General features: G+C 48.7%; 1 protein-coding gene and 2 long non-coding RNA genes across 3 annotated transcripts in view; 1 reads left to right on the forward strand and 2 right to left on the reverse strand.

Moving 5' to 3' along the window:
* Nucleotides 1-25,278, forward strand: part of ADAMTSL3 (ADAMTS like 3) — a 349,469-nt gene that overhangs the window by 276,271 nt on the left and 47,920 nt on the right. Inside the window, 4 exon segments of the mRNA XM_049614336.1 lie at nt 1,091-1,244; nt 11,352-12,423; nt 18,102-18,229; nt 20,194-20,322. Of these exon segments, the coding sequence (XP_049470293.1) occupies nt 1,091-1,244; nt 11,352-12,423; nt 18,102-18,229; nt 20,194-20,322 (1,483 nt within the window).
* On the reverse strand, nt 5,169-6,271 carry LOC125910815 (uncharacterized). The gene is made up of 2 exons (XR_007454178.1): nt 5,950-6,271; nt 5,169-5,425 (listed from the first exon to the last, which is right to left on the reverse strand). It is a non-coding gene; the product is annotated as an uncharacterized LOC125910815 (long non-coding RNA).
* LOC125910814 (uncharacterized) lies at nt 12,373-13,301 on the reverse strand. Its single transcript, XR_007454177.1, has 3 exons — nt 13,212-13,301; nt 12,702-12,791; nt 12,373-12,458 (listed from the first exon to the last, which is right to left on the reverse strand). It is a non-coding gene; the product is annotated as an uncharacterized LOC125910814 (long non-coding RNA).

The following is a 25,278-nucleotide window of genomic DNA, read 5'->3' on the forward strand; positions in this document are numbered from 1 at the left end:
ATTTTTGTTTTTTTAATTTTCTTTCTGAACATTAGAGGGGTCTTTTTGGGAATTCATTACCAGGGTGAAAAAAAAAAAAGGTCAGACATTCACCTTTTTTTTTTTTTAAGAAATTAATTTTATTAAAAAAATGTTTTTAGGTTTACTTATTTTGAGAGAGTGTGCAAGAGGGGGAGGGGCAGAGAAAGTGGAAGAGAGAGAATCCCAAGCAGGCTCCACACTGTCAGCACAGAACCCGACTGGGGGCTCGATCCCACGAACCATGAAATCATGACCTGAGCTGAAATCAAGAGTCAGATGCTTACCTGACTGAGCCACCCAGGCGTCCCTCAACATCTCTTTTAATTCTACTTTAGTTCCCTTTTTTTCTAATACACCTAATGAAACTGCATTACATTTTTCAATTAAAATTGCATGTACACACAGTGATTATCAAATATCAATGTTATACACACATGGATGACCAAATATTAATGTTACTTTATGTGAAGCGGTTTGAGCGGTTTAAAAAAAAAAAAAAAAAAACCTTTCCTTTTGGGTTTATTTCTTGAAGTCTTGGTTGTGGGTATGTATCTTTTTTTTTTTTAAAGCACAATTATCTTTATAAATAAATAGCTAAAAAATAAGTCAGATATCAATCACAATGCCAAAAAATCCTCATGACGGGAGATTACTGGAAATTAATTGCCGTCTCAGGAGGAAGGAAGGAAGAAGAGGAGGAAACTTCCCATATTATAAAAGATAAATCAAAAAAAAAAAATAGAGGGGATGAAAAGTGTGGCGTAGGGAATGCAGTCAGTGACACCATGAGAACCTTGTGTGGTGACGGCAGGGGACAGCACTTGCCGTGGTGAGCACTGAGTACCGGATCGACTCGTCCAATCGCTGTGTTGTACCCCTGAAGCTCATGTAACATGATGTGCCACGTATACCTGAGTTAAATAACAGAGAAATAAAAAAATAGGAGGCGTTCGCGCCCAGGAACCGGCAGCCGCACGTACAGCCCCTCTTGTTGTCCCAGTGGAGACGCGGCTGTTGGCGGCGCCGTCGGCTGACGCCCAAGGTGACCGGTGCACACTTCTCCTTGCAGTGTTCCGTCAGCTGCGGCGTTGGAACCCAGCGAAGAAAGCAGGTGTGTCAGAGGCTGACCGCCAAGGGCCGGCGCGTCCCCCTCAGCGAGGTGATGTGCAGAGATCTCCCAGGGCCCCCTCTCGTAAGATCTTGCCAGATGCCCGCCTGCAGTAGTAAGTATGGAGAGGCCACGCTCCGCTGGGTGTGCCCGTGCTGTTCCTCTCGTCCCGATGGCTTCCTTTCCCGTAAAGCAGCACATTGCTGATCTGTGGGTAAAGCAGACCAAGCAGAACTCAGAATTGCTGTAAGCAGCAGCCGGTGCAATGTTGAGTAGGAGATACAGTTGTAAGGCAAGCCGGCCTTAATATGTCCACCCACCTTGACAGATGGCCTCTGTTCTGTGGCCTCGCTTGGGTTTATACTTCCTTCTTCCTTCGCTTGACCACGGTTTCTTCCACTTATGATTAATTCATGAGTATTCCTTGTAGAAGTGAAGCCAAACTAGTCTCCGGTTTCCTTCGCCGAGGATGCATTCGGATCCATTCTAGTGAGAGTGGAACATCCCTTCTTGTGTGTACAGTAAAACCTTGGGCCGCGGTGAGTAACTTGTTCTCCGAGGGTTCCGCAAGACGAGCAAACATTTCTAGTAAATGTTAACTTGATAAACGAGCGATGTCTGACAGTACGAGTAGGACGTGATGCCGAATGTCACGTGATTGATACCTGAGCCAATGGCTCTTGAGTTTCGCTTTGATTATGCAAGTGCTTTTGACGACAGGCATGTTTCTGGAATGAATTATGCTCGCAAACCAAGGTTTTACTGTAATCTGAAACCAGCAAGGAAAACATGAAACACTGCTTCAATTCTAAATGATAAGCTCAGCCTCAAGACTTAATAGGGTAGCTTCATTACATCCAAAAGCTAATATGCATATGTCACACTCCTCTGTATTTTCAGTGTAGATGAGAGAATGTTGACACATGCATCTGTGGGTTCCAGGTAGGACGATGGGTGGTAACAAGTGAGTTGGGGGCTGGCCCTACAGCAAATGCAAATAACCACCCCAGGAGAGGTGGAGTTTGGAGCTAGGGGGAAAGCCATACCAGGACTGTGCAGCTTCTGGGTCTGTTTCTTGCTTTGTTTTTCACTGTGATCAATGACTCACCTGTAAAGTAATATTAATTACCTCAGGTACCCTCCTGAGCTTATGGTAAGAAAAAAAAAATCAGAAATTAACTATTATGTTCATGCTGCTTAAGAGAAAAAAAAAATCTTAGATATAAAATCCAAATTTACCCACAACTTTCTGGGAGAAACTCATAAAACAAAGTTTAAAAAAAACAGTTACAACTTAAAAAAAAAGAAGTGGAGGCTTTTTTTGGCTGTTAATTGAGCATTTATTGGTTGGAACTCCTCACATGCACTAAGCCATTCAGCCCCCAGCTATTTATGAGACACATATTATTCCCATTTAGAGATGAGGAACCCAAGATTTAGAGAACGTATGAGGCTTGACCAAAGACCCGTAGCTGCCAGTTGGACGCCTTGGCCTGTTTGACCACAGGTCTGTGTGATTCCTGAGTCCACACTGTTAGCTGCCTCTTTATGCTGATTGATAGACAGCGTTAACTTTTTTCCTTGGGAATTCCTTGAGAACAGATTTTCAAACTCTTGAGACTCCAAGTTCCATCGTGTCCTGGAATTTAAGAATACCTGTGGCCTAGGGCACAGGGTCGTCCTTCAAAGTGCTTATCGACTTGGTTTTTAGTAATTGTGGACAGTTGCATATGGCGGTGTGCTTAGACCGCAAGCTGCCTTCGAGGAGAGTGAACTTCAAGGCGTCCAGGCGCTTCCTCGAAGATCATCGCAGCATGTGGCGTGCCACGTGGTGCAGGTGAACTTAGAAACTATCACGGCGTGCAGCGCAGAGCAGGGTAAAATTGCTTGCGAAAAAAGCAAGCAAAAGGACGGTGAATGCCCTATTTCTCTTTCCCCAGCCCATTCCCTGGCCTGCCAAACGCGTGGGGCATGGAAAGCAGAGAAGGGAGGGGAACGCCCGCTCCCAGCCTCACCCCAGGGGGGCCTCCGCTTGCTCCGTGGCCTGGCTCCCGCCATCACCTGTGCTCAGTGGCCTTTGCTTGCTGAAATCTGGCTTCTCCCTTTGCACCGTGATGGGGCATCCTCTTCTTCCCGGAGCCAGGAGGTGCGCTCCGGGGTTCACGGGTCCTCCGGACCCCTGCGGTCTGGCGCCTTCCCTGCTTCCCCCCCACCCCGCCCGCCACCCTGCGCTCAGCGCCAACTCTGCCCTTGACGTAGCTTCCAGGGTGTCACGTGCAGTGGTTAAAGCCTCACTGCAGTATTCTTGCTCGCTCTGCACCCCCCGCCTCGATCACCTACTCACTTCAACCGCGGCCTTACTTTTCAGGTGATATTTGTTTGGCTTTGGGTTCCCCGGTCTGAGCTACTAGGATTTGCTGAAGGAAATAGCATCACATTCTTCGTGCTCATGCTGATTTACCTGGGCATCGAGTGTTTTTCTTTTCCCCCGTGTTTCCTAAGAAGTCCTTAGACATTCACCATGGAAGCTATTGTTAACTACTGCGTTTCCCATTTCTCTGTTAACTACTGCAACTCCTAATTTCCCACTTCTCTGTTGATGGACTCGTCTTTTATTCCACTGGGAATAGCAAGGCCTATCTGCCATAATGTCCTCTGACTTTCCGCCCCCCTTCACCTCATTTCTGCCCCATCTGCCCCCCAAGATTGGAAAGGTGTGGTCTTCTTTGTGGGCCCGACCCCTGCATGATTGGAAGGGGCCTGAAGACGAGAAAGACGGAGTCCACCTGTGCTGTGATCTTTATTCCCTTTCAAGCCCCCACCTCTCGCTAAGCATCCTAACTGGTGCCTCCCATTTAAGTAAAACCCATCCTCTTTGTTTATTTTTTTAACTATTTTTTTTTTTAATTTTTAACGTTTAAATTTTTTTTTTTAACGTTTATTTATTTTTGAGACAGAGAGAGACAGAGCGTGAACAGGGGAGGGGCAGAGAGAGAGGGAGACAGAGAATCCGAAACAGGCTCCAGACTCTGAGCTGTCAGCACAGAGCCCGACGCGGGGCTCGAACTCACAGACCGCGAGATCATGACCTGAGCCAAAGTCGGACACTTAACCGACCGAGCCACCCAGGCGCCCCTAACGTTTATTTATTATTGAGAGACAGAGAGACACAGAGCATGAGCAGGGGAGGGGCAGAGAGAGAGGGAGACACAGAATCCTTAGCAGACTCCAGGCTCCGAGCTGTCAGCACAGAACCCGCCTTGGGGCTCGAACTCACGAACTGTGAGATCATGACCTGAGCTGAAGTCAGTCACTCGACCGACTGAACCACCCAGGCACCCCATTAACTATTATTTTTGAGACAGAGAGAGAGACAGACAGTGTCAGCTGGGGAGGGGCAGAGAGAAAGGGAGAGAGAAACCCAAGCAGGATCTGTGCTGTCAGAGCAGAGCCTGATGTGGGATTGAGGCCACGAAGCGTGATCGCGACCAGAGTCATGATCAAGAGTCCAATGCTCAACCACCTGAGCCCCCCAGGCATCCCCAACCCATCCTCTTTGGATGAATGAGTTTTGTTGATCTTCATTTTGACCGTGTTCATGGGCAGCTGGGTGGAGGGCGGGTGGGAGAGATGTCTTGAGCACCACATGGTCCGGTTATACCCCTGCCTGGGTCCCCCCTACATTCCCTGCCTCCCCCCACTCCAGACTTTGATCGTTTGCTAGAATTCTTTCTCCCGCCATATCTATCAACTGACATTCTTCTTATTCCTGAAAGACCAACGCAAACCCTGCCTTCCCCCACGATCTTTCTCAGTGGAACCTTCTCTGGAAGGTAATACAACCCCCCGAGTTACAATCCCAGCCGTTGCATCGCCCTGTGACGTCAGGCAAGTTACCTAATCTCTGCCAGGCTCTATGTTCTCATCTGCAAAATGGGAATAGTAAATTGCATCTACCTTGTACGATTGCTCTGAGACGTAATACCTAGAAAGTGCTTAGAAGCAATGCCAGACGCTGACTGAAGGCTCAAAATATTAGTTATTTTTAATGCCATCCCTTTAATTCCTGTCACAGCTTTGAAGACAGGACACGTTGTAACAGAGCAACTTGTGTCTTCTGTCCCAGGAGGGTGCAGGGTGCTTGTGTGGGGCAGGTACACAGTAGCCCTGGACTTCTCCATCGAGGCCCCCCCAAAGTGCTTATCATGACTTCTACCCGTAGAGACGCTTTTCAAATATCCCGGACTTGGATTCTCTTCGTATTGCCGTTGGAAGTCTTGTCTTCTAATTAGGGATCTGAAGGGGGGAAAAACATCACGGAAATGTAGTATTTGATTTTAGACTTTTTAAATTTTATTTCGACATTCTTTATTTTTGAGACAGAGAGAAAGCACGAGCTGGGGAGGGGCAGAAAGAGAGTGAGACAGGAACCGAAGCAGGCTCCGGCTGTCAGTGCAGAGCCTGACGCGGGGCTCAAACCCACGAACCGTGAGATCACGACCTGAGCAGAAGTCGGATGCCGGAGCCGACCGAGCCACCCAGGCGCCCTGATTTTAGACTTTTTTTTTTTTTTCAATTATGGCTCCAGGTTTCTAGGGTTCCTGAGTTTTGGTGAAACAGATTCGTATTTGTTGTCAAAGTACTGAGATCAGGATGGCTGGGGCAGGGGGAGACAGCCAGGCAGACAGCGTATACACCCCATCCCTTCCCAGGGCTGTCTCGAACACACCCATTTCTCTGCAGCTCAGGGTCTCTCCCTGAGACCCTCTCTCCCTCTCCCAAGGCTCTGCCTTGTTAGCTCTCCCGCCTCCCACACACACCTTGGACTCTAGCATAGAACACATGATGACAGCATTTCCTTATTCTTTATGCAGCCATTCACCAAGTGCTGCTGTGTCTCAGATGTTATGATACAAAGCGGAAGACACATTCTCTTGTGATTAAGAGCTCGTGGTCCAGTGGGAGAGAAATCTGCGCAGAGAAATGAGACCAGGAAAGTGCCATGGGTGCCGTGATAGAATGTGGAAGGCCAATGCCACCCGGGGGGGCGGGGGAGGTCAGGAAAGGTTTCACAGAGGAGGCTCCCTTGGGCAGAGTTCTGAAAGATGGGCGTCCATTCTCCAGACCCACACTGGGGAGGACACAGGAGAATCTGGGAGAAGAGAGCAGTGTGGACAAAGGTAGGGGGTGTCAAATGGACTTGTATGTCCGGGGAAACCGTAAGAAATACCGTGAGATTAGAACATAGGTTCAAGGTTATGACAAAAGAGAAAGCTTGAGAACGTAGCTGTAGAGGGTGTTGGGACTCTATGCTAAGAAGTTTAGATTTTATCCAAGAAGGAAATGAGGCGGTCAGGTTTTATTTTGGTTCATTTACTCCAACAGCTATGTGGATACATTGGATAAATACGAGGGTGCAGGCTGGGAGTCTGGGGGTGGGACTCTGGCAGTTTCTAGGTGAGAGAGTGCCAGGGCAGAGCCCCACGATGCCGCAGACATCCCGTCTTAGTACCTGGGGCTGGAGGCCACGGCCCAAGGGCAGGGGAGTGCTTGTATGCATTTAATGGCCAGGTCTGGGGCAGAGGGTGGTGAGGAGGGAGGGTAGCAACCCTTTGTTATCTTTGCTGATTTCTGCCCAGCGAGGACTACCATCGTGGTTGGCTTCCGGCTGCTGATGTGATATGGTTGAATGCAGAGTTGGGGACAGGTAGCAACAAGCTCGCTGACCTGAGAGCCCGTGAGAGGTAGGGCCAGCACGCCGCTGGGCAGGGAGGCCTCACACTGACTTTCTGGTTTCTGACTTGGGGTAACTGGGGGAAAGTGATGCCATTCACTCAGGGAGCACAGGAAGAGGAGGATACCGGGATGGGATGGGAGGCAGACATAATGAGTTTAGATTCTAATGTTTTAAACTTGAGGGCGGCTCAGTCGGTGAAGCGTCCGACCTTGGCTCAAGTTATGAACTCGCGGTCTGTGGGTTTGAGCCCCGTGTTGGTCTCTGTGCTGACAGCTTGGGGCCTGGAGCCTGCGTGGGATTCTGTGTCTCCCTTTCTCTCTGCCCCTCCCCTGCTCATGCTCTGTCTCTGTCTCTCAAAAATAAATAAACGTTAAAAAAATGCTTTAACTTGAGGTACCAGAAAGAGATTTCTGGGAAGCAGTGAATAGAGGTCCAGGCTAGACAGATAAACTAAACCTGATAAACTAGCACTGACAAACTGGGGCTCATACACTAGGCCTCCGTAAACTAGACTGAAAGACCTGATAGACGAGATGTGATCAACTAGACCAGATAAACGAGACCTGATAGACAGAGTGCACAAACCAGAGCAGCTAGACTAGACAGCCCAAAGTTGCTCGTTGCATCCGCAGGGCCACCCAAGGAAAAGCTTAGAGAAGGAAGAGAAAGCCACTCTCTGCGCAGCAGGTGAGGCTCGTACCTGATCAGGCCGGGCCAGACTTGTAGTTCAGGGGTGTGTCCAGGTGCAGGAGGATGCGGTCGCCCAAGGCCAGACCAGTTCTCGCCAAGACGCCGTGTCTGATGACGTCACGCTCCAGGCACTTCTCCAGAGGAACTCACGGGAGTCCCAACAGGAGAGCAGGTCCAGGCTGTGGAACCCGGCAGCCTGGCAGGGCCTGAACCCCGGGTCGCTCCCCAGGCACACCTGCTCCTAATATGCTCTGTACCCAGCGTGACCCCTTGCCACAGCAGGGTTAGGATGGGACCGGCTGGGGCCACACCACCTACCTTCCAGCAGATGGGCAGGCAGCCAGAGGGAGCAGTTGGCCCTCACGTGGCTCACCCGCCACTTGGGCGGGTTCCTCACCAAGGCCGAATGCCGCCCAACACCTGCAGGCTCCCCAGGCTGTCTTAGAAGGAGGCAGAGCCCCATCTAGTTTAAGCCTCGGGCTCAGCTGAGGGACATCTGGCCACCAGTAGACCTAAAGGTGCTTAGAACCCCCGTCCATGCTTGCTTCTAGAGCATCGGGGGACTGTGTGGGTTTATACCAGCCTCAGATCATCCCTTCAGACCACCATTCAGCTACACAGACGTGCTTCCTTTCCACGTGGGCTTCTGCGTCCCAGGAAGTGCAGGAACGTCCAAGCTGTGACCTCACCCTTAGCAGCACGGCTACCCCCAAAATAGTCTCCTCACACGCCTCCGGTGCCTGAATTTAAAAACCTGACTCTAGGGGCGCCTGGGTGGCTCAGTCGGTTGAATGTCCAACTCTTGATCTAGCTCAGGCCTTAATCTCAGGGTTGGGAGCTCAAGCCCCACATGGGGCTCCTTGCTGGGCATGGAGCCTACTTAAAAAAACGAAACAAGACAAAAACCCTGACGTTGACCCAGTTTGTGTTGTGACTTTGAAGCCATCCATGTGCACATCCATCTTTTCCACTGTCCACCTCCAAGGGACCAGGGACCAGACAGGGTGTTCAAATAGGCCTTTAAAATAATTGTAAGGGCTCTGTATAGATAGATATACAGATATATAGGCAGACATGCACACACATACATACCCGGCCTTGTGACAACAATAGGCCACTTTTATGTATTTATAAAACATGACCAGATAAGTAAAACCAGAAGCATCTAAGGAATAAGAAAGGAAGACAAGGCTAATACATGATTATGGCTTGAACTGGACTCTCCTGTTAATGCACGAGCACAGATTTGGCTCCATACTTGTCGCCGTAACAGCAATCGTGAAAAAGCAGGCTGGTCCACGACACCGTTCTACAGTCGTCGGACAGGACGTGAACTAATCCCTCAGAGTTAAGTGTGATGATTCCTGAGGCTGAGGCCAGAGAGGAATCCCCCTAAAGTCTTCTTCCAGAAGGCTCCGCATGTCATAAAGACTTTGGCAGGGTTCGCGCAGAAAACATGGCTGCTGCCTCTTGTCTCTCCTTCCCTCTTGACCAGCAACATCCCATCACATTGTCTTTCAATAAAAGAAGTGGGGCCAGGAACATCTTTCTCTGCTGCCTTGGTTTCACCCAGTGGCAGGCGTGGGGGCAGTGGTTCTCAAACTTTGCTGCATCTTTCAGGCACCTGGAGAGCTTAAAAACATTCGTAGGGCCCAGGCTGTTCCCCATAGGTCAGAAGTTCTGGGGATGGGTCCCAGGGCATCGAGATTAAAAAAAATAATAATAATGGATGTTTCTAGCAGGCCACAAAGTTTGAGAGCTCCGCAGGTAGGAGCCACCTGACCTCCCCATAATCTAACTATGATGGAGGGAACACTCTGAGAGTAGTGTGATAGCAGGACCCCACTCCAGTGCTACAGCCTCCGTCGCTTCTGGTTGGTGGCACCCTTGCTGTGCACATTGTTGAGTTTTGGACAGCATCTCTGCCTGTAATAATGGATGAGCTGTAAACCTACCAGTGAATCCATACATTTTTTTTTTTTTTTTTTTGCCTGGTTTTGATCGCGGTTGAACAACGGTACGTTCAAAATTCTGTGCTACCAACTGAAAGAACACCTCTGTGGCTGGGGTGAACTTGACACCCTCTGTGGAGATTGTATCCGGTGGGGAAGGCGGGGTGCGTGGCAGGTCGTCCAGTTCCACTTAGACCCGAGCTGACCATCATCCACGGGCAGAGCCCTGGACAAGTCCTGACCTGCTGACTCCATCTCTGTGGGGTTCACATGCAAACTCATTATGCCTGTCCCTCACCGAGGACATCCTCTGCCACAGAAATTGTGGGTTCGCCCCTGTTGTTTTCCTGATCACACTGGTCCCGCCGCAGCCCAGCCAGCAGCTAGACCCTAACGGGGCTCATGAGCCACCCAGGAGGACTCCAAGAGTTATTCTGGAAAACCAGGGTCAGGCCTGAGAGGGCCATCTAAGTGGAGACCTACTCTGACTTTTCTCCTAGTGTTTCCTTGCCAGTGCCTCAGCCAGGAGGACCCCTAACCGGGATCCTTCAAGGTAATGAGGCCCCCAATCCCATGTCCTGAATCCAGCAATACCTCTGACCAGAGTCCAGTCTCTTCTATCACTCCCTGGTGCTCCCAATCCTCTGTGTGCCTGTGGACCTAAGTACATCATCAAAGAGGCCCCAGGCTTCCCCCCACGTCACCCCTCCCTCACTTCCGAGCCACCCCGGGACACATCGAGGCCTTCCTGCGGGCTCTTCTTCCAAAGGAGAGACCTAAGGTGCCTTCTCTTTGGCCCGCGGCCATTAACTGGAGGCCACATCCAGGAACAAGCTAGAGCCAGCCCTATGTCTCATCCCCTCTGGCACTGCCCTGCTGCTTTCTGGCCACACCTCCCATTGTCAGGTGTCAGGGCCACAGTGGTCGTATGTGAGAGTGTATTGTGTGCCCACTACTGTGCACGCATTTGGTGTGAATGCCCAACCAGACTTTCACACGCCTCTGATGAAGGCACTGGCACTAGTCAACGTTTTCTGAATTGTTCTTAATGTTTATTTTTGAGAGAGGCAGAGCATGAGCAGGGGAGGGGCAGAGAGAGAGAAAGGGAGACAAAATCCGAAGCAAGCTCCAGGCTCTGAGCTGTCAGCACAGAGCCCAACGCAGGGCTTGAACTCAAGAACCTCGAGATCATGACCTGAGCAGAAGTAAGATGCTTAACCGGCTGAGCCCCCCAGGTCCCCTGCCCACGTTTTCTAGGCGAGAAGATTGAGGATCAGAGAGATCCAATGACTTGTCCGAGTGGCAGAGCTAAGATCCAAACTCAGTGCCCATTCTCTCTTTTCTTCTTAGACCACGTGCTTCTTCGGGCCCTGCTAGTTTAACGGACCCGCTCGAGTTGTCTGCCATTGGCCAGCCTCATAGTCACCTTAAGATACTTAGGATGCTTTCTCTCACTTCTCCACTCTCCCTTTCTCTCCCGTAGCTGATGTGTCTCTGGCCAAGCCATATATTAACTCCCCAAAGGCTCATACCTACCGGGTGGTGATGGCCCAAAATATCAGACATCCCCTTATCGATGGAAACATTTAACATCACAGCTCCCCAGGGTTTTGCAAAATAATTTACATGTTTTCATGCCCTTCATCCAAACTTGTGTTCCTTGCTGCTGCAGTACTCCATGTTTGTGTATACTGTTATTTGTGTTCTACTTGTCAGATGTTTTAAAAGAGGAAAGAAAATACAACCGTTGACTCGTATCAGCCTTGGAAGATTGCTGTCAGAAAGCTTTTATGATTGCGATGTTTGTTCGTATTTTCTTTTCTTTCTTTTTTTTCCCCTGCAGAAATGAAGCCAGAGGTGGAGACAAAACCTGGTGAGCAGGGGCCCCAGATCCTCGGTGTCCAGAGAGTCTACATTCAGACGAGGGAGGAGAAGCGCATTAACCTGACCGTTGGGAGCAGGGCCTACTTGCTGCCCAACACGTCTGTGATTATTAAATGCCCAGTACGACGATTCCAGAAATCTCTGATCCAGTGGGAGAAGGATGGCCGTTGTCTGCAGAACTCCAAGCGGCTCGGCATCACCAAGTCAGGCTCGCTAAAAATCCACAGCCTCGCGGCCCCCGACATCGGCATGTACCAGTGCATCGCAGGTCCTGCCCGAGAAACCATTGTTCTGAAGGTCATCGGTGCCGACAACAGGCTGGTGGCGCCCCCGGCCCTCGGAGGGCATGTGAGGGACCAGCCTGGGACGGACCACAACGACCCCAATAGCTTGGGCGCCACCTGGCAGAAAATGAGGCAATTGTGGGGTCACAAAAATGAGCCTTATCCGGACAACGGCCAAGCTGATAACCAGCCTTTCCTGAGAGCGCTGTTGGGCCACTGTGGCACTTCTGCGGGGAACCCCCACTCTTGGGAGTTTAAGGATAAGCAGCTTGAAGCGGCCGTTAAGCAGGGAGCATACAGCATGGAGACCGCCCAGTTTGACGAACTGATAAGGAACATGAGTCAGCTCATGGAAACCGAGGAGGTCAGTGGTGACCTTGCGTCCCAGGTGATCTATCAGCTGGTGGCCGAGCTCGCTAAGGCACAGCCAGGGCATCCGCCATGGAGGGGCGTCCAAGAAGGGGTGCCTCCCGCAGCTCAGCTAAGGGGGACAACAGGAAGTGTGCCCCAAGGCTCGAATGCAGGAAACTCAGGCAAGCTGACATTCCAGCCAAAGGGACCTGTCCTCCTGAGGCAAAGGCAGCCCACCTCAGTTTCATTTAATAAAACGGTAAACTCGAGGATTGGAAATACAGTATACATTACAAAAAGGACAGAGGTCATCAACATCCTGTGTGAGCCCGTCACCCCCACTCAGGCCACCTATACATGGACCAAGGACGGGGCGTTGTTAAAACCCTCAGAAAAGTAAGTAAAAGAACGCAGCGTTCCGTTTGTCATACCTTCTTTTTTTTTTTTTTTTTTTTTTTTTTTTCCAACGTTTTTTATTTTTGGGACAGAGAGAGACAGAGCATGAACAGGGGAGGGGCAGAGAGAGAGGGAGACACAGAATCGGAAACAGGCTCCAGGCTCCGAGCCATCAGCCCAGAGCCTGACGCGGGGCTCGAACTCACAGACCGCGAGATCGTGACCTGGCTGAAGTCGGACGCTTAACCGACTGCGCCACCCAGGTGCCCCTGTCATACCTTCTTAATGGGCATCCCAGTTTTCTTGAAAAGGTTTTCAAATTCCTTCTCCTGAGAATGTGTGTCCAACAGGATTCTTTAGGAAAGAAACTTAAAAAAAAAAAAAAAAAGTGTTAGGACGTGTTTTTCACATACAGGCTGGAATTTTAAAAATTAAGCCGTACCATCCCGATCATTGTCACATAGGGGTGATACAAGACTGGGTAGAGTCAGACCGAAGTTCGGCACATATAGACTCTCTCTTCGCAGAGCACCAAATGTTTAAAAATAAAATCAATATGGGGCGCCCGGTGGCACTGTGGCAACCCTTGATTTTGGCTCAGGTAATGATATCAAGGTTTCATGAGTTTGAGCCCTGCGCTGGGCTCTGTGCTCATGGCGCAGAGTCTGCTTGGGATTCTCTCTCTCCGTCCCTCCCCCGCTCGTGTGCTCGTGCTCTCTCTCTTTCTCAAAATAAATAAACTCTAAAAAGGAAATAAAATCGATAGAAGGCCTCAAAAAAGTAAGCACCCTTGCAGGAACCCCGCACTACGTAGGCACGGCAAAGCAGAACTCAACGGGGCCTTTCTCTACCTAGGAGACAGGGCACCTCGTTGGCGTTCACAAGAGTTGGCAGGGCAGGGGTTAACGGTTGTCTGATGAGGTCACTGAGCAACAGAATCCCAAGACTAACTCTTGGCCGGTGGAACCAGGGACCTGATCTCCTCAACACTGTCACCGCTTCCAGCATCTGTGTGTCACGCAAAGAATCGGCTTAATAGAAGGATTGAGAATCTGAAGTCGTTTTCTGTGTCATAAAATTTGTTGCCATCGCTGCAAAAAATAAGGATCAAAGTTTTTGAGATGTTCGGAACCCTATATTAAGTCATAGATTTTGTATCATGACCCTGCACGTCAGCACAGACACATCACGTTTCCTTCATTTCACGTAAAAGAGCCGGGAACGGCAGATATTAATATATTTCTGTATCCTTCACTGTCTCTAAGTCTTGCTGTTTGTACACAGGATGGGGGACATTTTGCTTTCCCTTTATTTGCATTCAGAGAGCCCAAGCTGCCTCTGGGGATTGTTGAAACAAAACAGCAGATGTTAAATTGTTTTGCAGACCCAGAAGGTGCTTTAAAAATGCAGACTTTATTTTTATCGTGTCTTTTAGTGTGTTGAGCCTAAAATGGGAAATATCAGAAAAAAATCTAGGTAAAACTCAAGTTTTTATAATAAATTATTAGGCTGTCTCTTAGAACGAAAAGGTAGAGCAAATCTAACTTCTTCATTTTTCCCCCCTGGAACTCTGGACACAAGAGCGTTAAGGAAGTTTTCGAAGTGGAATAAACTTTGCAGATCAACTAACTAGCTCAGCAGTTCACAAATCTTTTGGCCTTCGGACCCTTTTGAACCTAAAGAACTTTAAAAACTTCTCTGAGAAGCCCAGAGGGTTTCTGTTAATGTGAGTTACAGCTATTGATATTTACCATATTAGAAATTAAAACAAAGAAACATTTAAAGTGTCTGTTTATTAATCCATTTAGAAATAACCTTAAGGGGGCACCTGGGTGGTTCAGTCGGTTGAGTGTCCAACTCTGGCTCAGGTCATGATCTCATGGTTCACTGAGTTTGAGCCCCACATCAGGCTCTGTGTTGTCAGCTCAGAGCCTGCTTCGGACCCTCTGTCCCCCTCTCTCTCTGCCCCGCCCCCACTCATGCTCTCTCTCAAAAATAAGTAAACATTAAAAAATAAAATCAAAATCAGAGGAAAAAAATAAAAGAAATAACAGTAAGAAGTCCATGTGTTCACATAAATAACAATTTTACACAAATACAAGCAATATTTTAAAAAAATTACTGATAACGATGGCATTGTTTTATATCTCTGCAAATCTCTAATGTCTGGTTTAATAAAACACAGCTGGAGTCTCCTAAATGCTTCTCCATTAAATCTGTTGTGATACGTTGTTTTAATTCAAGTTTATAGAGAAAATTTGGCCTCATAAAGACATGTTAGTTGGAAAAAGAAGGAAATTTTTATAGCCTTTTCAGATCATTGTGGCTATTCTTTAACACCACACTAAAACTGGACAAGGGGTAGTTTCTTAAATGTCAGTTGCCTGAGGAATCTAAAACCATATTAATGGCGGGGCGCCTGGGTGGCTCAGTCGGTTAAGCGTCCGACTTCGGCCTGGGTCACGATCTCGCGGTCCGTGAGTTCGAGCCCCGCGTCGGGCTCTGGGCTGATGGCTCAGAGCCTGGAGCCTGCTTCCAATTCTGTCTCCCTCTCTCTCTGCCCCTCCCCCGTTCATGCTCTGTCTCTCTCTGTCTCAAAAATAAATAAACGTTAAAAAAAAAAATTAAAACCATATTAATGAAATTTTGTTACTGTGTTACAATGGAAAAATGGTTTATCTTGCACTTAAAAAATGTTTTTACATTAATTTTTTTTGAGAGACAGAGTGAAAGTGCGAGTGGGGGAGGGGCAGAGAGAGAAGGAGACACAGAATCCGAAGCAGGCTCCAGGCTCTGAGGCATCAGCACAGAGCCTGACATGGGGCTCGAACTCACGAACTGTGAGATCATGACCCGAGCCGAAGTTGGACGCTCAACCGACTGAACCACCCAGGCACCCCTTATCTTGCACTTTTAATGGATCTTTTACCTACACATGATTTTATAATATCACACATTGGTCATTCGGAAAATATTGGCTCACCAGTTTATAGAGGTCTTTTAGATGTTGACGCATTTCCTTGTACAATGTAAAAAGTATACATTCTCTGCAGTATCAACTACTCATCCCATCAGAGAAGTCTTTGAGTTTTGGGAAAATGTCAAGTTCATGGTGGAGGATACTAATTTTCCAAAATTTTAATTTTCACCTGAAAGTTCAAATTTGATCATTGCCAACAAATACTGTCAGTTGTTTTCCTTGAATTGGCCAGCTCAATTTAGTTAAATTGTTAAAAATAGATGCCACATACTCAAGTCCGAATAATCAATTTGTCTGAGAGCCGTTCTTTAAGTAAAAATGGGGTTCCATGAAAAAAGTGGCTAGTTTAGCTAGGAATTGAAACACGCAGAAGTGTTTGTGTGTACTTCCCGTTTTGTATACAGAATGTTAAAAATATATATACTTGAGGGGTGAAATTTTGTAAAATTAGTAAGTCTCCCTGCTTCCATTCAGGACATTCTTTTTTTTTTTTAATTTTTTTTTTAGTGTTTATTTATTTTTGAGAGAGGGAGAGAGACAAAGCATGAGCGGGTGAGGGGCAGCAAAAGAGGAAGACACAGAATCCGAAGCACGCTGCAGGCTCCGAGCTGACAGCACAGAACCCAACGAGGAGCTCGAATTCATGAACTGTTAAGATCATGACCTGACCCGAAATTGGAGGCTTAACCGACTGAGCCACCCAGGCGCCCCTCCATTCAGACATTCTTAAGGGAAACTGTCATTTTTGTTTTTGTGTTAAGTGTGTGTTGGTCAAGAGCTCAGGGACGAATGGCATACCCTGGTGCCAGGATCGCATCCACCACTGTGTTTACTAAGCAGTGAAAATGTCAACACAGCAAAAAAAAAAGATTAATTTTACACATTTAAGGAAGCAGCGGCTGAGAGAGTTGAAGGGATCGATTCACTTATGGCCACACATGTCCTTCAGGGATGCGGTAGAGCGTGGCCAGTTCAAGTAAATGTTTGTTGAGTTGATTTTAAGTAGTGTGACTTGATCGCATGGAATCACCATGAGCTTCTGAGCCTGAGACTCCCGGAGGTCATCGGAAGAAAGGTTTTGACACGGTACTTCCAGCTCCAATGTATTTCTGCAGACTTCAAGGATCGGCTGTTTGATACAGAAGCAATTCCATATGGCTATTAAAAGTTTTTAAGTTTTTAACAGAATAAACTAGTAAGATCCATTCTTATTTCCATGTTCTTCCTCAAACTTACCCGATTAATTTGCTCAACTTGCATTTAATTCCCTTTATGTAACAAAGGCTCTCACCTTCGGATATGTTTTTCGGAATCTCACTTTTCAGTCGAAGGAACTCAGAAATGGAATTATATTTTTGAGAGCTGCTCTCCAATGAGAGGAAAGAAAGCGTGTAGGCATTTGGATGCACAGTCTGTGCCATTGTGCTGTTGTATCGTGACCGTTGATACATTCGGTCATCGGAGGCTTCTGAGAACTCGCTGTACAACTGTCACTGTGTCAAGCTCTGCAGATGCACGGCTGTGAATAAGATTTGGTCCCTGCTCTTGAAAAGATCACAATCTGGTGGAAAGAAATAGATATTTCATCAAATAAATATATGAACCAGAGCAGAAGGAGCCCAGAGGGGGAGAAGATAACTCTAGGAGTATTGGGGAAAGCTTTACAGGGAAAAGTATATTTGATCCAGGATTCAGTGGGTAAGTTGGAGTTTGCCAGAAGGAGGGGGTGGGGAAAGGGTACCCTGAATACGGTGAACAACGTATGCAAAAGCTCGGGGTGATGAAAGATCATGGAATGTTCTGGAAACTGTTAGAGGTTCATTATGGCTGGAGCATAGGGTAAGCACCATGAAATGAGAGGAAATGGAGAAGTGGCCCAGCTCAGCTCATGAAGAAACACAGCATTTAGCGGTCAGAACAGCCCGTATTGCTAAGATCTGGAAAGTGGGAGGGTGCAGGGAAAAAACAGCTCACGGACTACCGATCCAGGTGATCTAGAAGCAGCTTCAAGTCATTAAGAAAAAATTAAAATATAGCAGAACAGGCACCATTCTCCATTCCCTGAATAATCCCCTTCTCTGTCAGGATACACCTGACCCATTTGGGTCCTCGTGGTATTTACCTGCAGGTGTTTATGGGTACCAGTAATTGGGAAGCCATATGGCGCTCTCGCAGTGTAGACCTGATTCTTAACAGCATGCTCAAAGTCCCGGATAACACGGCCTTAGCGTTGCCGCTTCCCCTGACTTCTTCCTACGGCGGTAGTGAGGTAGCAATCAGAGCCAAGCAGCGTTAACCAACAGCCTGCGCCGTTCCGGGGTGCAAATCCAAGCCGAAAAATCCACACCTGCAGTTCCACGAGGGAGGATTTGGGCCCAAAATGCGGGTTTAACATCCTGCCAACTGAGGCTTGCTAGTTCGTCTTTCTGAAAACGTGGTGGGTCAAGCATGGTGTCCACCCTCCAAAGTCCACACTCACGCAGAGTGAGACAGGAAGACGGGCTGTCCAAGCGCCAGCCGGCTGCCACGCCGCTGAGTTCCATCAAGCCCATGAAGAAGCCTTTTCCACCCTCCAGTCTCACGGGCGGGATCCTTGCCAGCCCAAAGTCTGATGTCCTAGTCTTTCCCTGCGACGTGCCGGGGTCCCGGGGCCGTGAGGTACATTAAATGAATGCACCCCTTCCTAACTGTTCTGCAGGATCATCTTGGATGGAATGGGGAAGATGCAGATCCGGAACCCGACAAAGAAAGAACAAGGGATGTATGGATGCTCCGTAGCTAATCGTCTGGGTTCCGACGTGGAGAGGTCTTCTGTGTTATATGCAGGTAATGCCCGTTGTTCAAACCCGAGCTTGGGGTTTTTTTTCCGTTTTTAACATAAAACCGTAGAGCAGCAGTTCCCAAAGGTCAGCAGGAACACCTGAGGGCAGGTGGTTTGTCAGAACACAGAGTTCTAGGACCCCACCCCCATTCCTGGAGGTGCTGACGCCGTAGGTCTTGGAAGGGGTCCAAGAGCTTATATTTTTAACACGGTCCCAAGTTATACGGATGCTGCCGGCTTGTGGACCAAGTCTTGAAAACGGCTCCTTTCGAGCTCGCCTTCCGAGAACTGGGAATGAATGAGAATTTAATTAGCAGTGTGGATAGTAGGGCCTTGTCATTTTTTTAAATGCCACCAGCCAGTGAAAGAGAACAATTATCCTTTGAAGATGACCGTGGACCTCCAAAGGCATAGCTCCCAAACCTTAGAAACGGTTTCGGGAAGTCGTAACCATAAATTAGTGTCTTGTCTTCGCGGGAGGCAGACAGTGTCGTTTTAGTATGAAAATGTGCTCAGTTGTAAAGGAACACTCTTAGGTGGTAAGTCGTAAGCAGGGCTTCCTTGCGGCGAGCTCCTGTTCTGGGATTAAAAATGGAACGAGACCCGTCCTCCAGCCCTCTGCCCTATGGGCCCTGGCATCTGTGGCTCACAGGGACTGAGCGGAGGAGAGGAGCAGTAGCAGGCATTAGAATCCAGCACGCAGACCGCTAGGCATTGAGCGTGGTAGCAGGCGCACCATAGCTCCACACGGAGAAGGTCGGACCTCTTGATTTTAACAGCTCCTTGAAGCAGAAGGCCTGACTTCCTCCGCGGGCTACGTTCCCAAGGCAGGGCCTTCAGACCTCGATCCTCTGCCCCACCCTCCTGGGTTGTTCTCTCCTGTGAGCATCAGCTTCTTCCCAGAAAGCGTCTGTCCCCAGGTTCTGGAATTCCTGGGAGGAATGACAGTCCCCCTTGTGGCTGACAAGTCTCCCCTGAAGCCCGTCCCAGGACGATCCAGTTTCCTGAGAGAGCATGTCCTCTGGCTCCTGAACACGTGGTGACCAAACAGTCCACGAAAATGCCATTCTTGAGGGCACCAGGCACAGGTGACAAAACAGGTGAAGCAGACACACCCTTGCCTCCAGCAGCTCACAGGCTAATGGCGGAGTAGAGAAGGCACTCGTGCGGCCGTTCTCCAGGAGAGGGACGCTCTGTCAACACCCCCTCTGGGCTGTTGTCTTCCCTGACCCTCGCAGGCTCCTGAGAGGCGCCTGGGCAACCAGCACCTTCTTCCAGCTCAACAGCCAGCACCCTGTCCTCTTGTTCCGCTCAGGCGCAAAGTGTATCTCCTGAGTGAGTTAAGGAATGAAGCTGTTAAAAGTCCATGCCCCTCAAAATTCAGGGAAGTAAAAGCCCTTGAGCGGGTTCTTGGTTCTTGGCGACCTTGTCTTTGCTTATTTTTCCATGCAAGTTGTATGCGAGTTTTTTTCTCCCAAGTTTTCCTTCCAGAGAAGGAGTCACCTGGTCGCAAGCGCTGGTGTGTTTGACCAGCTGTGCTTCATCCTGTGCGTCGGAGACGTGTCCCTGCCCTGCCGTGCCTTCCTGGCTTCTTAGGAACTTCTGAGTTCCTTGTCTTTCAATTTGTTGAAGAGGCATTTATCCTCAATTTTGCTTATAAAACCAGAATAGCCTCGTAGCATATATATGGTTGCGGCAGTGCACCTGTGGGTACCTCTTTGAGTGCCTTCATCCATCCATCCATCCCTCTGCCTGTCCATCTGTGCATTAAGCACCCCCAGGCTGTGTGTGTGTGTGTGTGTGTGTGTGTGTGTGTGTGTGCACGTCCTAATGGGACACCATGAGGGCTATAGAGAGAGCTGGATTCTGCCCCTGATCTCAAAGAGCTCAACCCAGTTTACCCAACGCCGCGCGCTTTCCCAGAGCAGAGCCTGAACCTAACACCGTTTCCCGCTCCCTTTGAATTAAGAGGCGCCTGCCATCTTGGCTATTGCGAGAAATACCAGCAGACGGGAGCAGAGCCATCTGTCCGTTGTGGTTGGAGGCACCGTAGAGGCACCCCTGCAAGCAAACGTGACAATCCGCTGTCCTGTGAAAGGCAAGTGTGGGCATTTCCGTTGGGGGCTGGGGGGGGTGCCCATGGCCAGCCCAGTGTTGCCGGGAGGTGCCAACTGGCAATTTGGCATCTTCGACCTCAGCCTGAGTGGCTCAGAGGTCTGCTTTTCCAGGGCACCGACAGGAGATCTCTCAAGGGCGAGACCATCCAGGAGCCCGGTGTGTAAAACGGAATGCCCGTTGACCGGTTTCCAGGGAGGACTGTGCCTCCCTGGCACACTGACATGTTCCCACTGGCAAGACTGGAACACGGGACCTACACGGGAGGCCAGCTTCTAGTCGTGGGGCTGCTGGGTGAGCGTAGCGTCAGTGAGGGGACTTGTTGGAAATTGTCAGACGTATCCTCCAGCTAGGCAAGGCCAGGCCTGGGGGTGGGAATGTCAAGGTCCCCTGGCCGACGCTCTCTGTTGTGGACTGTCCTAACGCGAGCGTGAACCGGTCTGTGCCTCGGTGGCTCTTTGCGCTTTGTTTGAGCTGACAGATGAGCCCTCTTTCTAACCGACTGACTCATTCGTTCCTTAATAGAAATAACACTTTCGGTCTGACCTTGCCTTGATGTCTTTTAATTCTTGCTCTTTAAATCACAGATGTTTAAGTCTTAACCTGGGCCCACGCATCCCCAAACTGAGACAAGCATTCTGTACGACACCCATGTCCGTTTGAGGGGGTCAGTGTGAATAACTTTGATTAGTTTCTCAGGGAGACCTGTGAACCCTTTACAATTAAGATCTGTTTTAAGATGACTTAGCATAAGCTTGGGCATCAAGTCACTGCCAGGACAACCGTATTTCCCTCGTTTCCGGCTTCTTCCAGGTTCTTTCCAGGTTCTTGTCAGATACAGCCACTCGGGATGAGTCTTACTAGGCCGCGGCCCCGATAGGCAGGGTGACCCGGGGAGTCCTTGCGCTGCTCTGGGTAACACAGTGACCGTGCATGGAGGGAAGGGAGCCTAGGACACACGCGTCCGCCTCCCTCCCTCCCTGTAATGGTCCCTTCCTTGCCATGTTTCCAGACCTGCATATTTGGCTCCAGAAGCAGTGGAAATTTGCTAACCCCCAAGGTATTATTTTTCACCCCTTGGAAGTCCCTGCGGTGTTTGGCCTTACACAGACTTGAAAACTCCCTCCAGCCTCCCAACTGACTCCACCCACAAATATGTGAGTGTTCTGGCAAAGCACGGCCACGGGTTACAGAATGGGCCGGCGCTCTCTGGCCTCGGCAAGGAGAAAAGCAGAACGGAACTTTGCAGTTGCCAAGCCGCAAACGGCTCGAGTTTCTACAGCCCTACACCTGCAGAAGGTTCTGCAAAATAGATCTGACTTCTATTAAGAGAAACCTCAACGTTTAACATTATTCCTAAATGTCTTACTTCCATAATAGTTTAAAGTCAGGCATCCGGGGGGATGAGCCGTTAAAAGTCGTCGTGGTGTATTATTTGCTGTCGTAAGTCAGGGGCTGGGTCCAGTGGCAAGTGTTTTCGCGAAGACCATTTACTCCAGGGGGGTTTTATTCTCTGGGCCAGGCACCATGGGCACGTGGGCCATCTCTGACCTGCCCCCGACCCGGCAGCCCCTCTGCCCCTCCCTGCTGCACCCGCTGGGCTGGGGCAAGGGCGAGGCTCCGTGCTGGGAGCGCCCCTCCACCTCCCCGCTCCCTGCTTCCCCCTTCTGGGAGCTGCCCCATTTGGTCTTTTTTTACCTGGCAGCCTTCTTCCCCTGTGGACTGGACCCCAGGGACTCCTCAGGAGTCCTTTCCTTCTCCAAATAAAACCGCCTCTTTGTGAGCTATGTGCCATTGCAAATAAACCTGCAGGGAGTTTACCGTGTTTTCTTAAGGGCAGAAGCCATACTAACTGAGCCTTTTATGGAGAGCCGCCTTTTTAAAGACCGATGGGGGAGTTGGTGAAGGGTCAGAAAACTTGGGCTTTCCAGGCAGTTCCGTCACTAGTTTGTATGGGACCTTCCTACCCTCGTCTCCACGGTAGGAAATATACCATGTTAGTGGAAGGAGGGACTTTGGGCTGCATCGCGTCTAGCCCCTCATTTTACAGACGAGGGCAGTAGCGTATTTACAGACTTGAACCCTGCTTCACAAAATTACATTTTCCTATTGCAAACTGAGACTGCTTCCGTGAACCGGTGGCAGGTATAAATTTTCCTTTTGTTTTTCAGTTGCCCTTAAAATATTTTCCGCTAATTATAATGAGCTCACCTATTCGTACCTTTTGGACAGATTGATAGTCTTTTATTAAATCCGAGTATGTTTTATTTAATTCATGTATATAGACATCAAAAGTCATGGTCTCTGCTCTTTCTTAGGTGATGTTTCTAATAACTGTATGAAATACTAGAACCTCAAATCTGGATGTTTAAAAGTTAGGCTTTTTTTTTTTTTAAATGTTTACTTCATTTTGAGAGGGAGAGACAGAGCACAGAGCAGAGACAGAGCATGAGAGGGAAGGGCAGAGAGAGAGGGAGACACAGAATGCAAAGCAGGCTCCAGGCTCCGAGCTGGCAGCACAGAGCCCGACACGAGGCTCGAACTCACGAACCGTGAGATCGTGACCTGGGCTGAAGTCGGACGCTCAACCGGCTGAGCCACCCGGGCGCCCCTAAAAGTTAACTGTTGAAATCCGGAAATCTGGATGTTTAAAAGTTAGATGTTTTACGTTGCAAGAGTTACTCGTCTTGCTCTTAAAAAATTTTTTTTTTCTTCTAAAACATGGAGCAAGAATTGAAAGTGTGTCCTCTCTGCCACCTTCTGGTAAGAAAGGAAAAGCTCATCTGAGAAAAATGACCCGTAAATCGTAATAGCTGGGTAGCTTTTTCTTCTAGTCTCCATGCTTAGTGACAACATCCTTTATCTTATGATTTCCTGTGCATTCTGTGTTGCTTGTTTTTCTCTCTCATCAAGCGCATCAGAAGGTGCAGCTAAGCCGAGTGTCTGCTCTCACATCTCCTTGTGTGTCAGGTTCCTCCTGACACCCCACACTGGAAATTCTTTCTTTTTTTTTTTTTTTTTAATTTTTTTTAATGTTCGTTTATTTTTTTGAGAGAGACAGAGACAGAATGCAAATGGGTTAGGGGCAGAGAGAGAGGGAGACACAGGATCCGAAGCAGGCTCCAGGCTCCGAGCCGTCAGCACAGAGCCCGACGCGGGGCTCGAACCCACGAACCGTGAGATCACGACCTGAGCCGAAGTCGGACGCTCAACAGACAGAGCCACCCAGGCGCCCCCCCACACCGGAAATTCTACTTATGAGGGTGGCCCTCTTATCAAGGCAGATACACAGTTAATAGAATGTATGATGCAGCTTTGTTTGTAATAATAAAGAGCAAAGGGGAGAGGGAGAGATTAAAAGTGAGAGGGGAAAAAAATGTGAAAGAAACAACCTAAATCCCTCTCAGCAGGAGAAGGAGTCCATGAAAATATATTCATCTCCTTGAATACTATGCGGTAGTAAAATGAATAAATTAGAGCTACTGGTGTCAACATTGATAAATCTTTAAAACGTAATCTTTCAAGGGGCGCCTGGGTGGCTCAGTCGGTTGAGCGTCTGACTTTGGCTCAGGTCAGGATCTCGTGGTTTGTGAGTTCGAGCCCCGCGTGGGCTCTGTGCTGACAGCTCGGGGTCTGGATCCTGCTTTGGGTTCTGCGTCTCCCTCTCTCTCTGCCCCTCCCCTGCTCATGCTCTCTTTCTCTTTCTCTTTCTCCCACTCTTGAAAATAAATACACATTTAAAAAATTTAAATTATAAAGCATAATCTTTCAAGAAGGGTACTAAAAAGACTCGAGGGGGGAGAGCATCATCTTTTCCACAAACGGGCTAGTTCTACTGGACATCTGCTTGTGAAAAAACGTAGTGGAAATCCTACCTCAGGTCATATGCAAAACATAACTCACAGCGAATTGAAAACCTAAATTTAAAAGCTAACACTATGAAACCCTCAGCATAAAAACAGGCACAATTCTTTGTCACCTTGGGTTAGGCGATAATTTCTCGGGACGCAAGTACCAACCGGAACGAGTAGATAAATGGGTTTCTTCAAACTGAAAAACTTTCAAGCTGCAAAGGACACTCTCAGGAAAGCGTCAGGACATCCCGCGGAATGAGTGAAAATGTCTGCAAGTCATGTATTTGGTAAGAGAGTGTCCAAAATATAAAAGGGACTCTTGTACCTCAGCAATAAAAAAGACAACCCCACGTAAAACGGACAAATGATCCGAATGGACATCTCTCCAAAAATGTGCAGATGACCAATAAGCACATAAAAAGATGCTCGTTGTCATTAGTCATCATGAAGATGTAAGTCAACACCACAACGAGATGCCACAGTCCACACTGTGACGGCTGTAATCAGAAAGACAGATGCCCAAAGTGTGGAGAGAGAATGTGGAGCGGTCAGATCCCTGTTGCCCCGCGGGCGGGAATTTAAAATCACGCAGCTGCTTTGGAAGACGGTCTGGAAGTTCCCCCAAAAGTTAAACCCGGAAATTCCAGCCCTAGGGGTATATACACCCAAGACCAGTGAAAACACACATCCCCATGAAAACTCGTGCATGGGCGTTGACGGCAACAGGTAGGAGTAACTTCGATGTCCGTCAGCTAACGAATGGATCAACAACATGCAGTATATCCATCCGATGGAATTTTCTTTGGCCATAGAGAGGGATGAAGGACTGATAGATGCTGAAACACGGATGGATCTGGAGAAATTACGGTAAGTGAAAGAAGCCAGACACAGAGATCGCATATTGTGTAATTACATTTCCATGAAATGTCTAGAGCAGGCAAATCCTTAGAGACAGATAAGAGGCTGCCAATGACTTTCCAGAGACTGGAAAATGGGGCGTGATGACTAACAGGCACGCGTTTCTTTGGGGGGATGAGAATGTTCCGGAATGATAGGTTAGTGATGGTTGCACAGCTTTATGAGGA

The sequence above is a fragment of the Panthera uncia genome (genome assembly GCF_023721935.1).
Source record: "Panthera uncia isolate 11264 chromosome B3 unlocalized genomic scaffold, Puncia_PCG_1.0 HiC_scaffold_2, whole genome shotgun sequence".
Taxonomy (NCBI): Eukaryota; Metazoa; Chordata; class Mammalia; order Carnivora; family Felidae; genus Panthera; species Panthera uncia.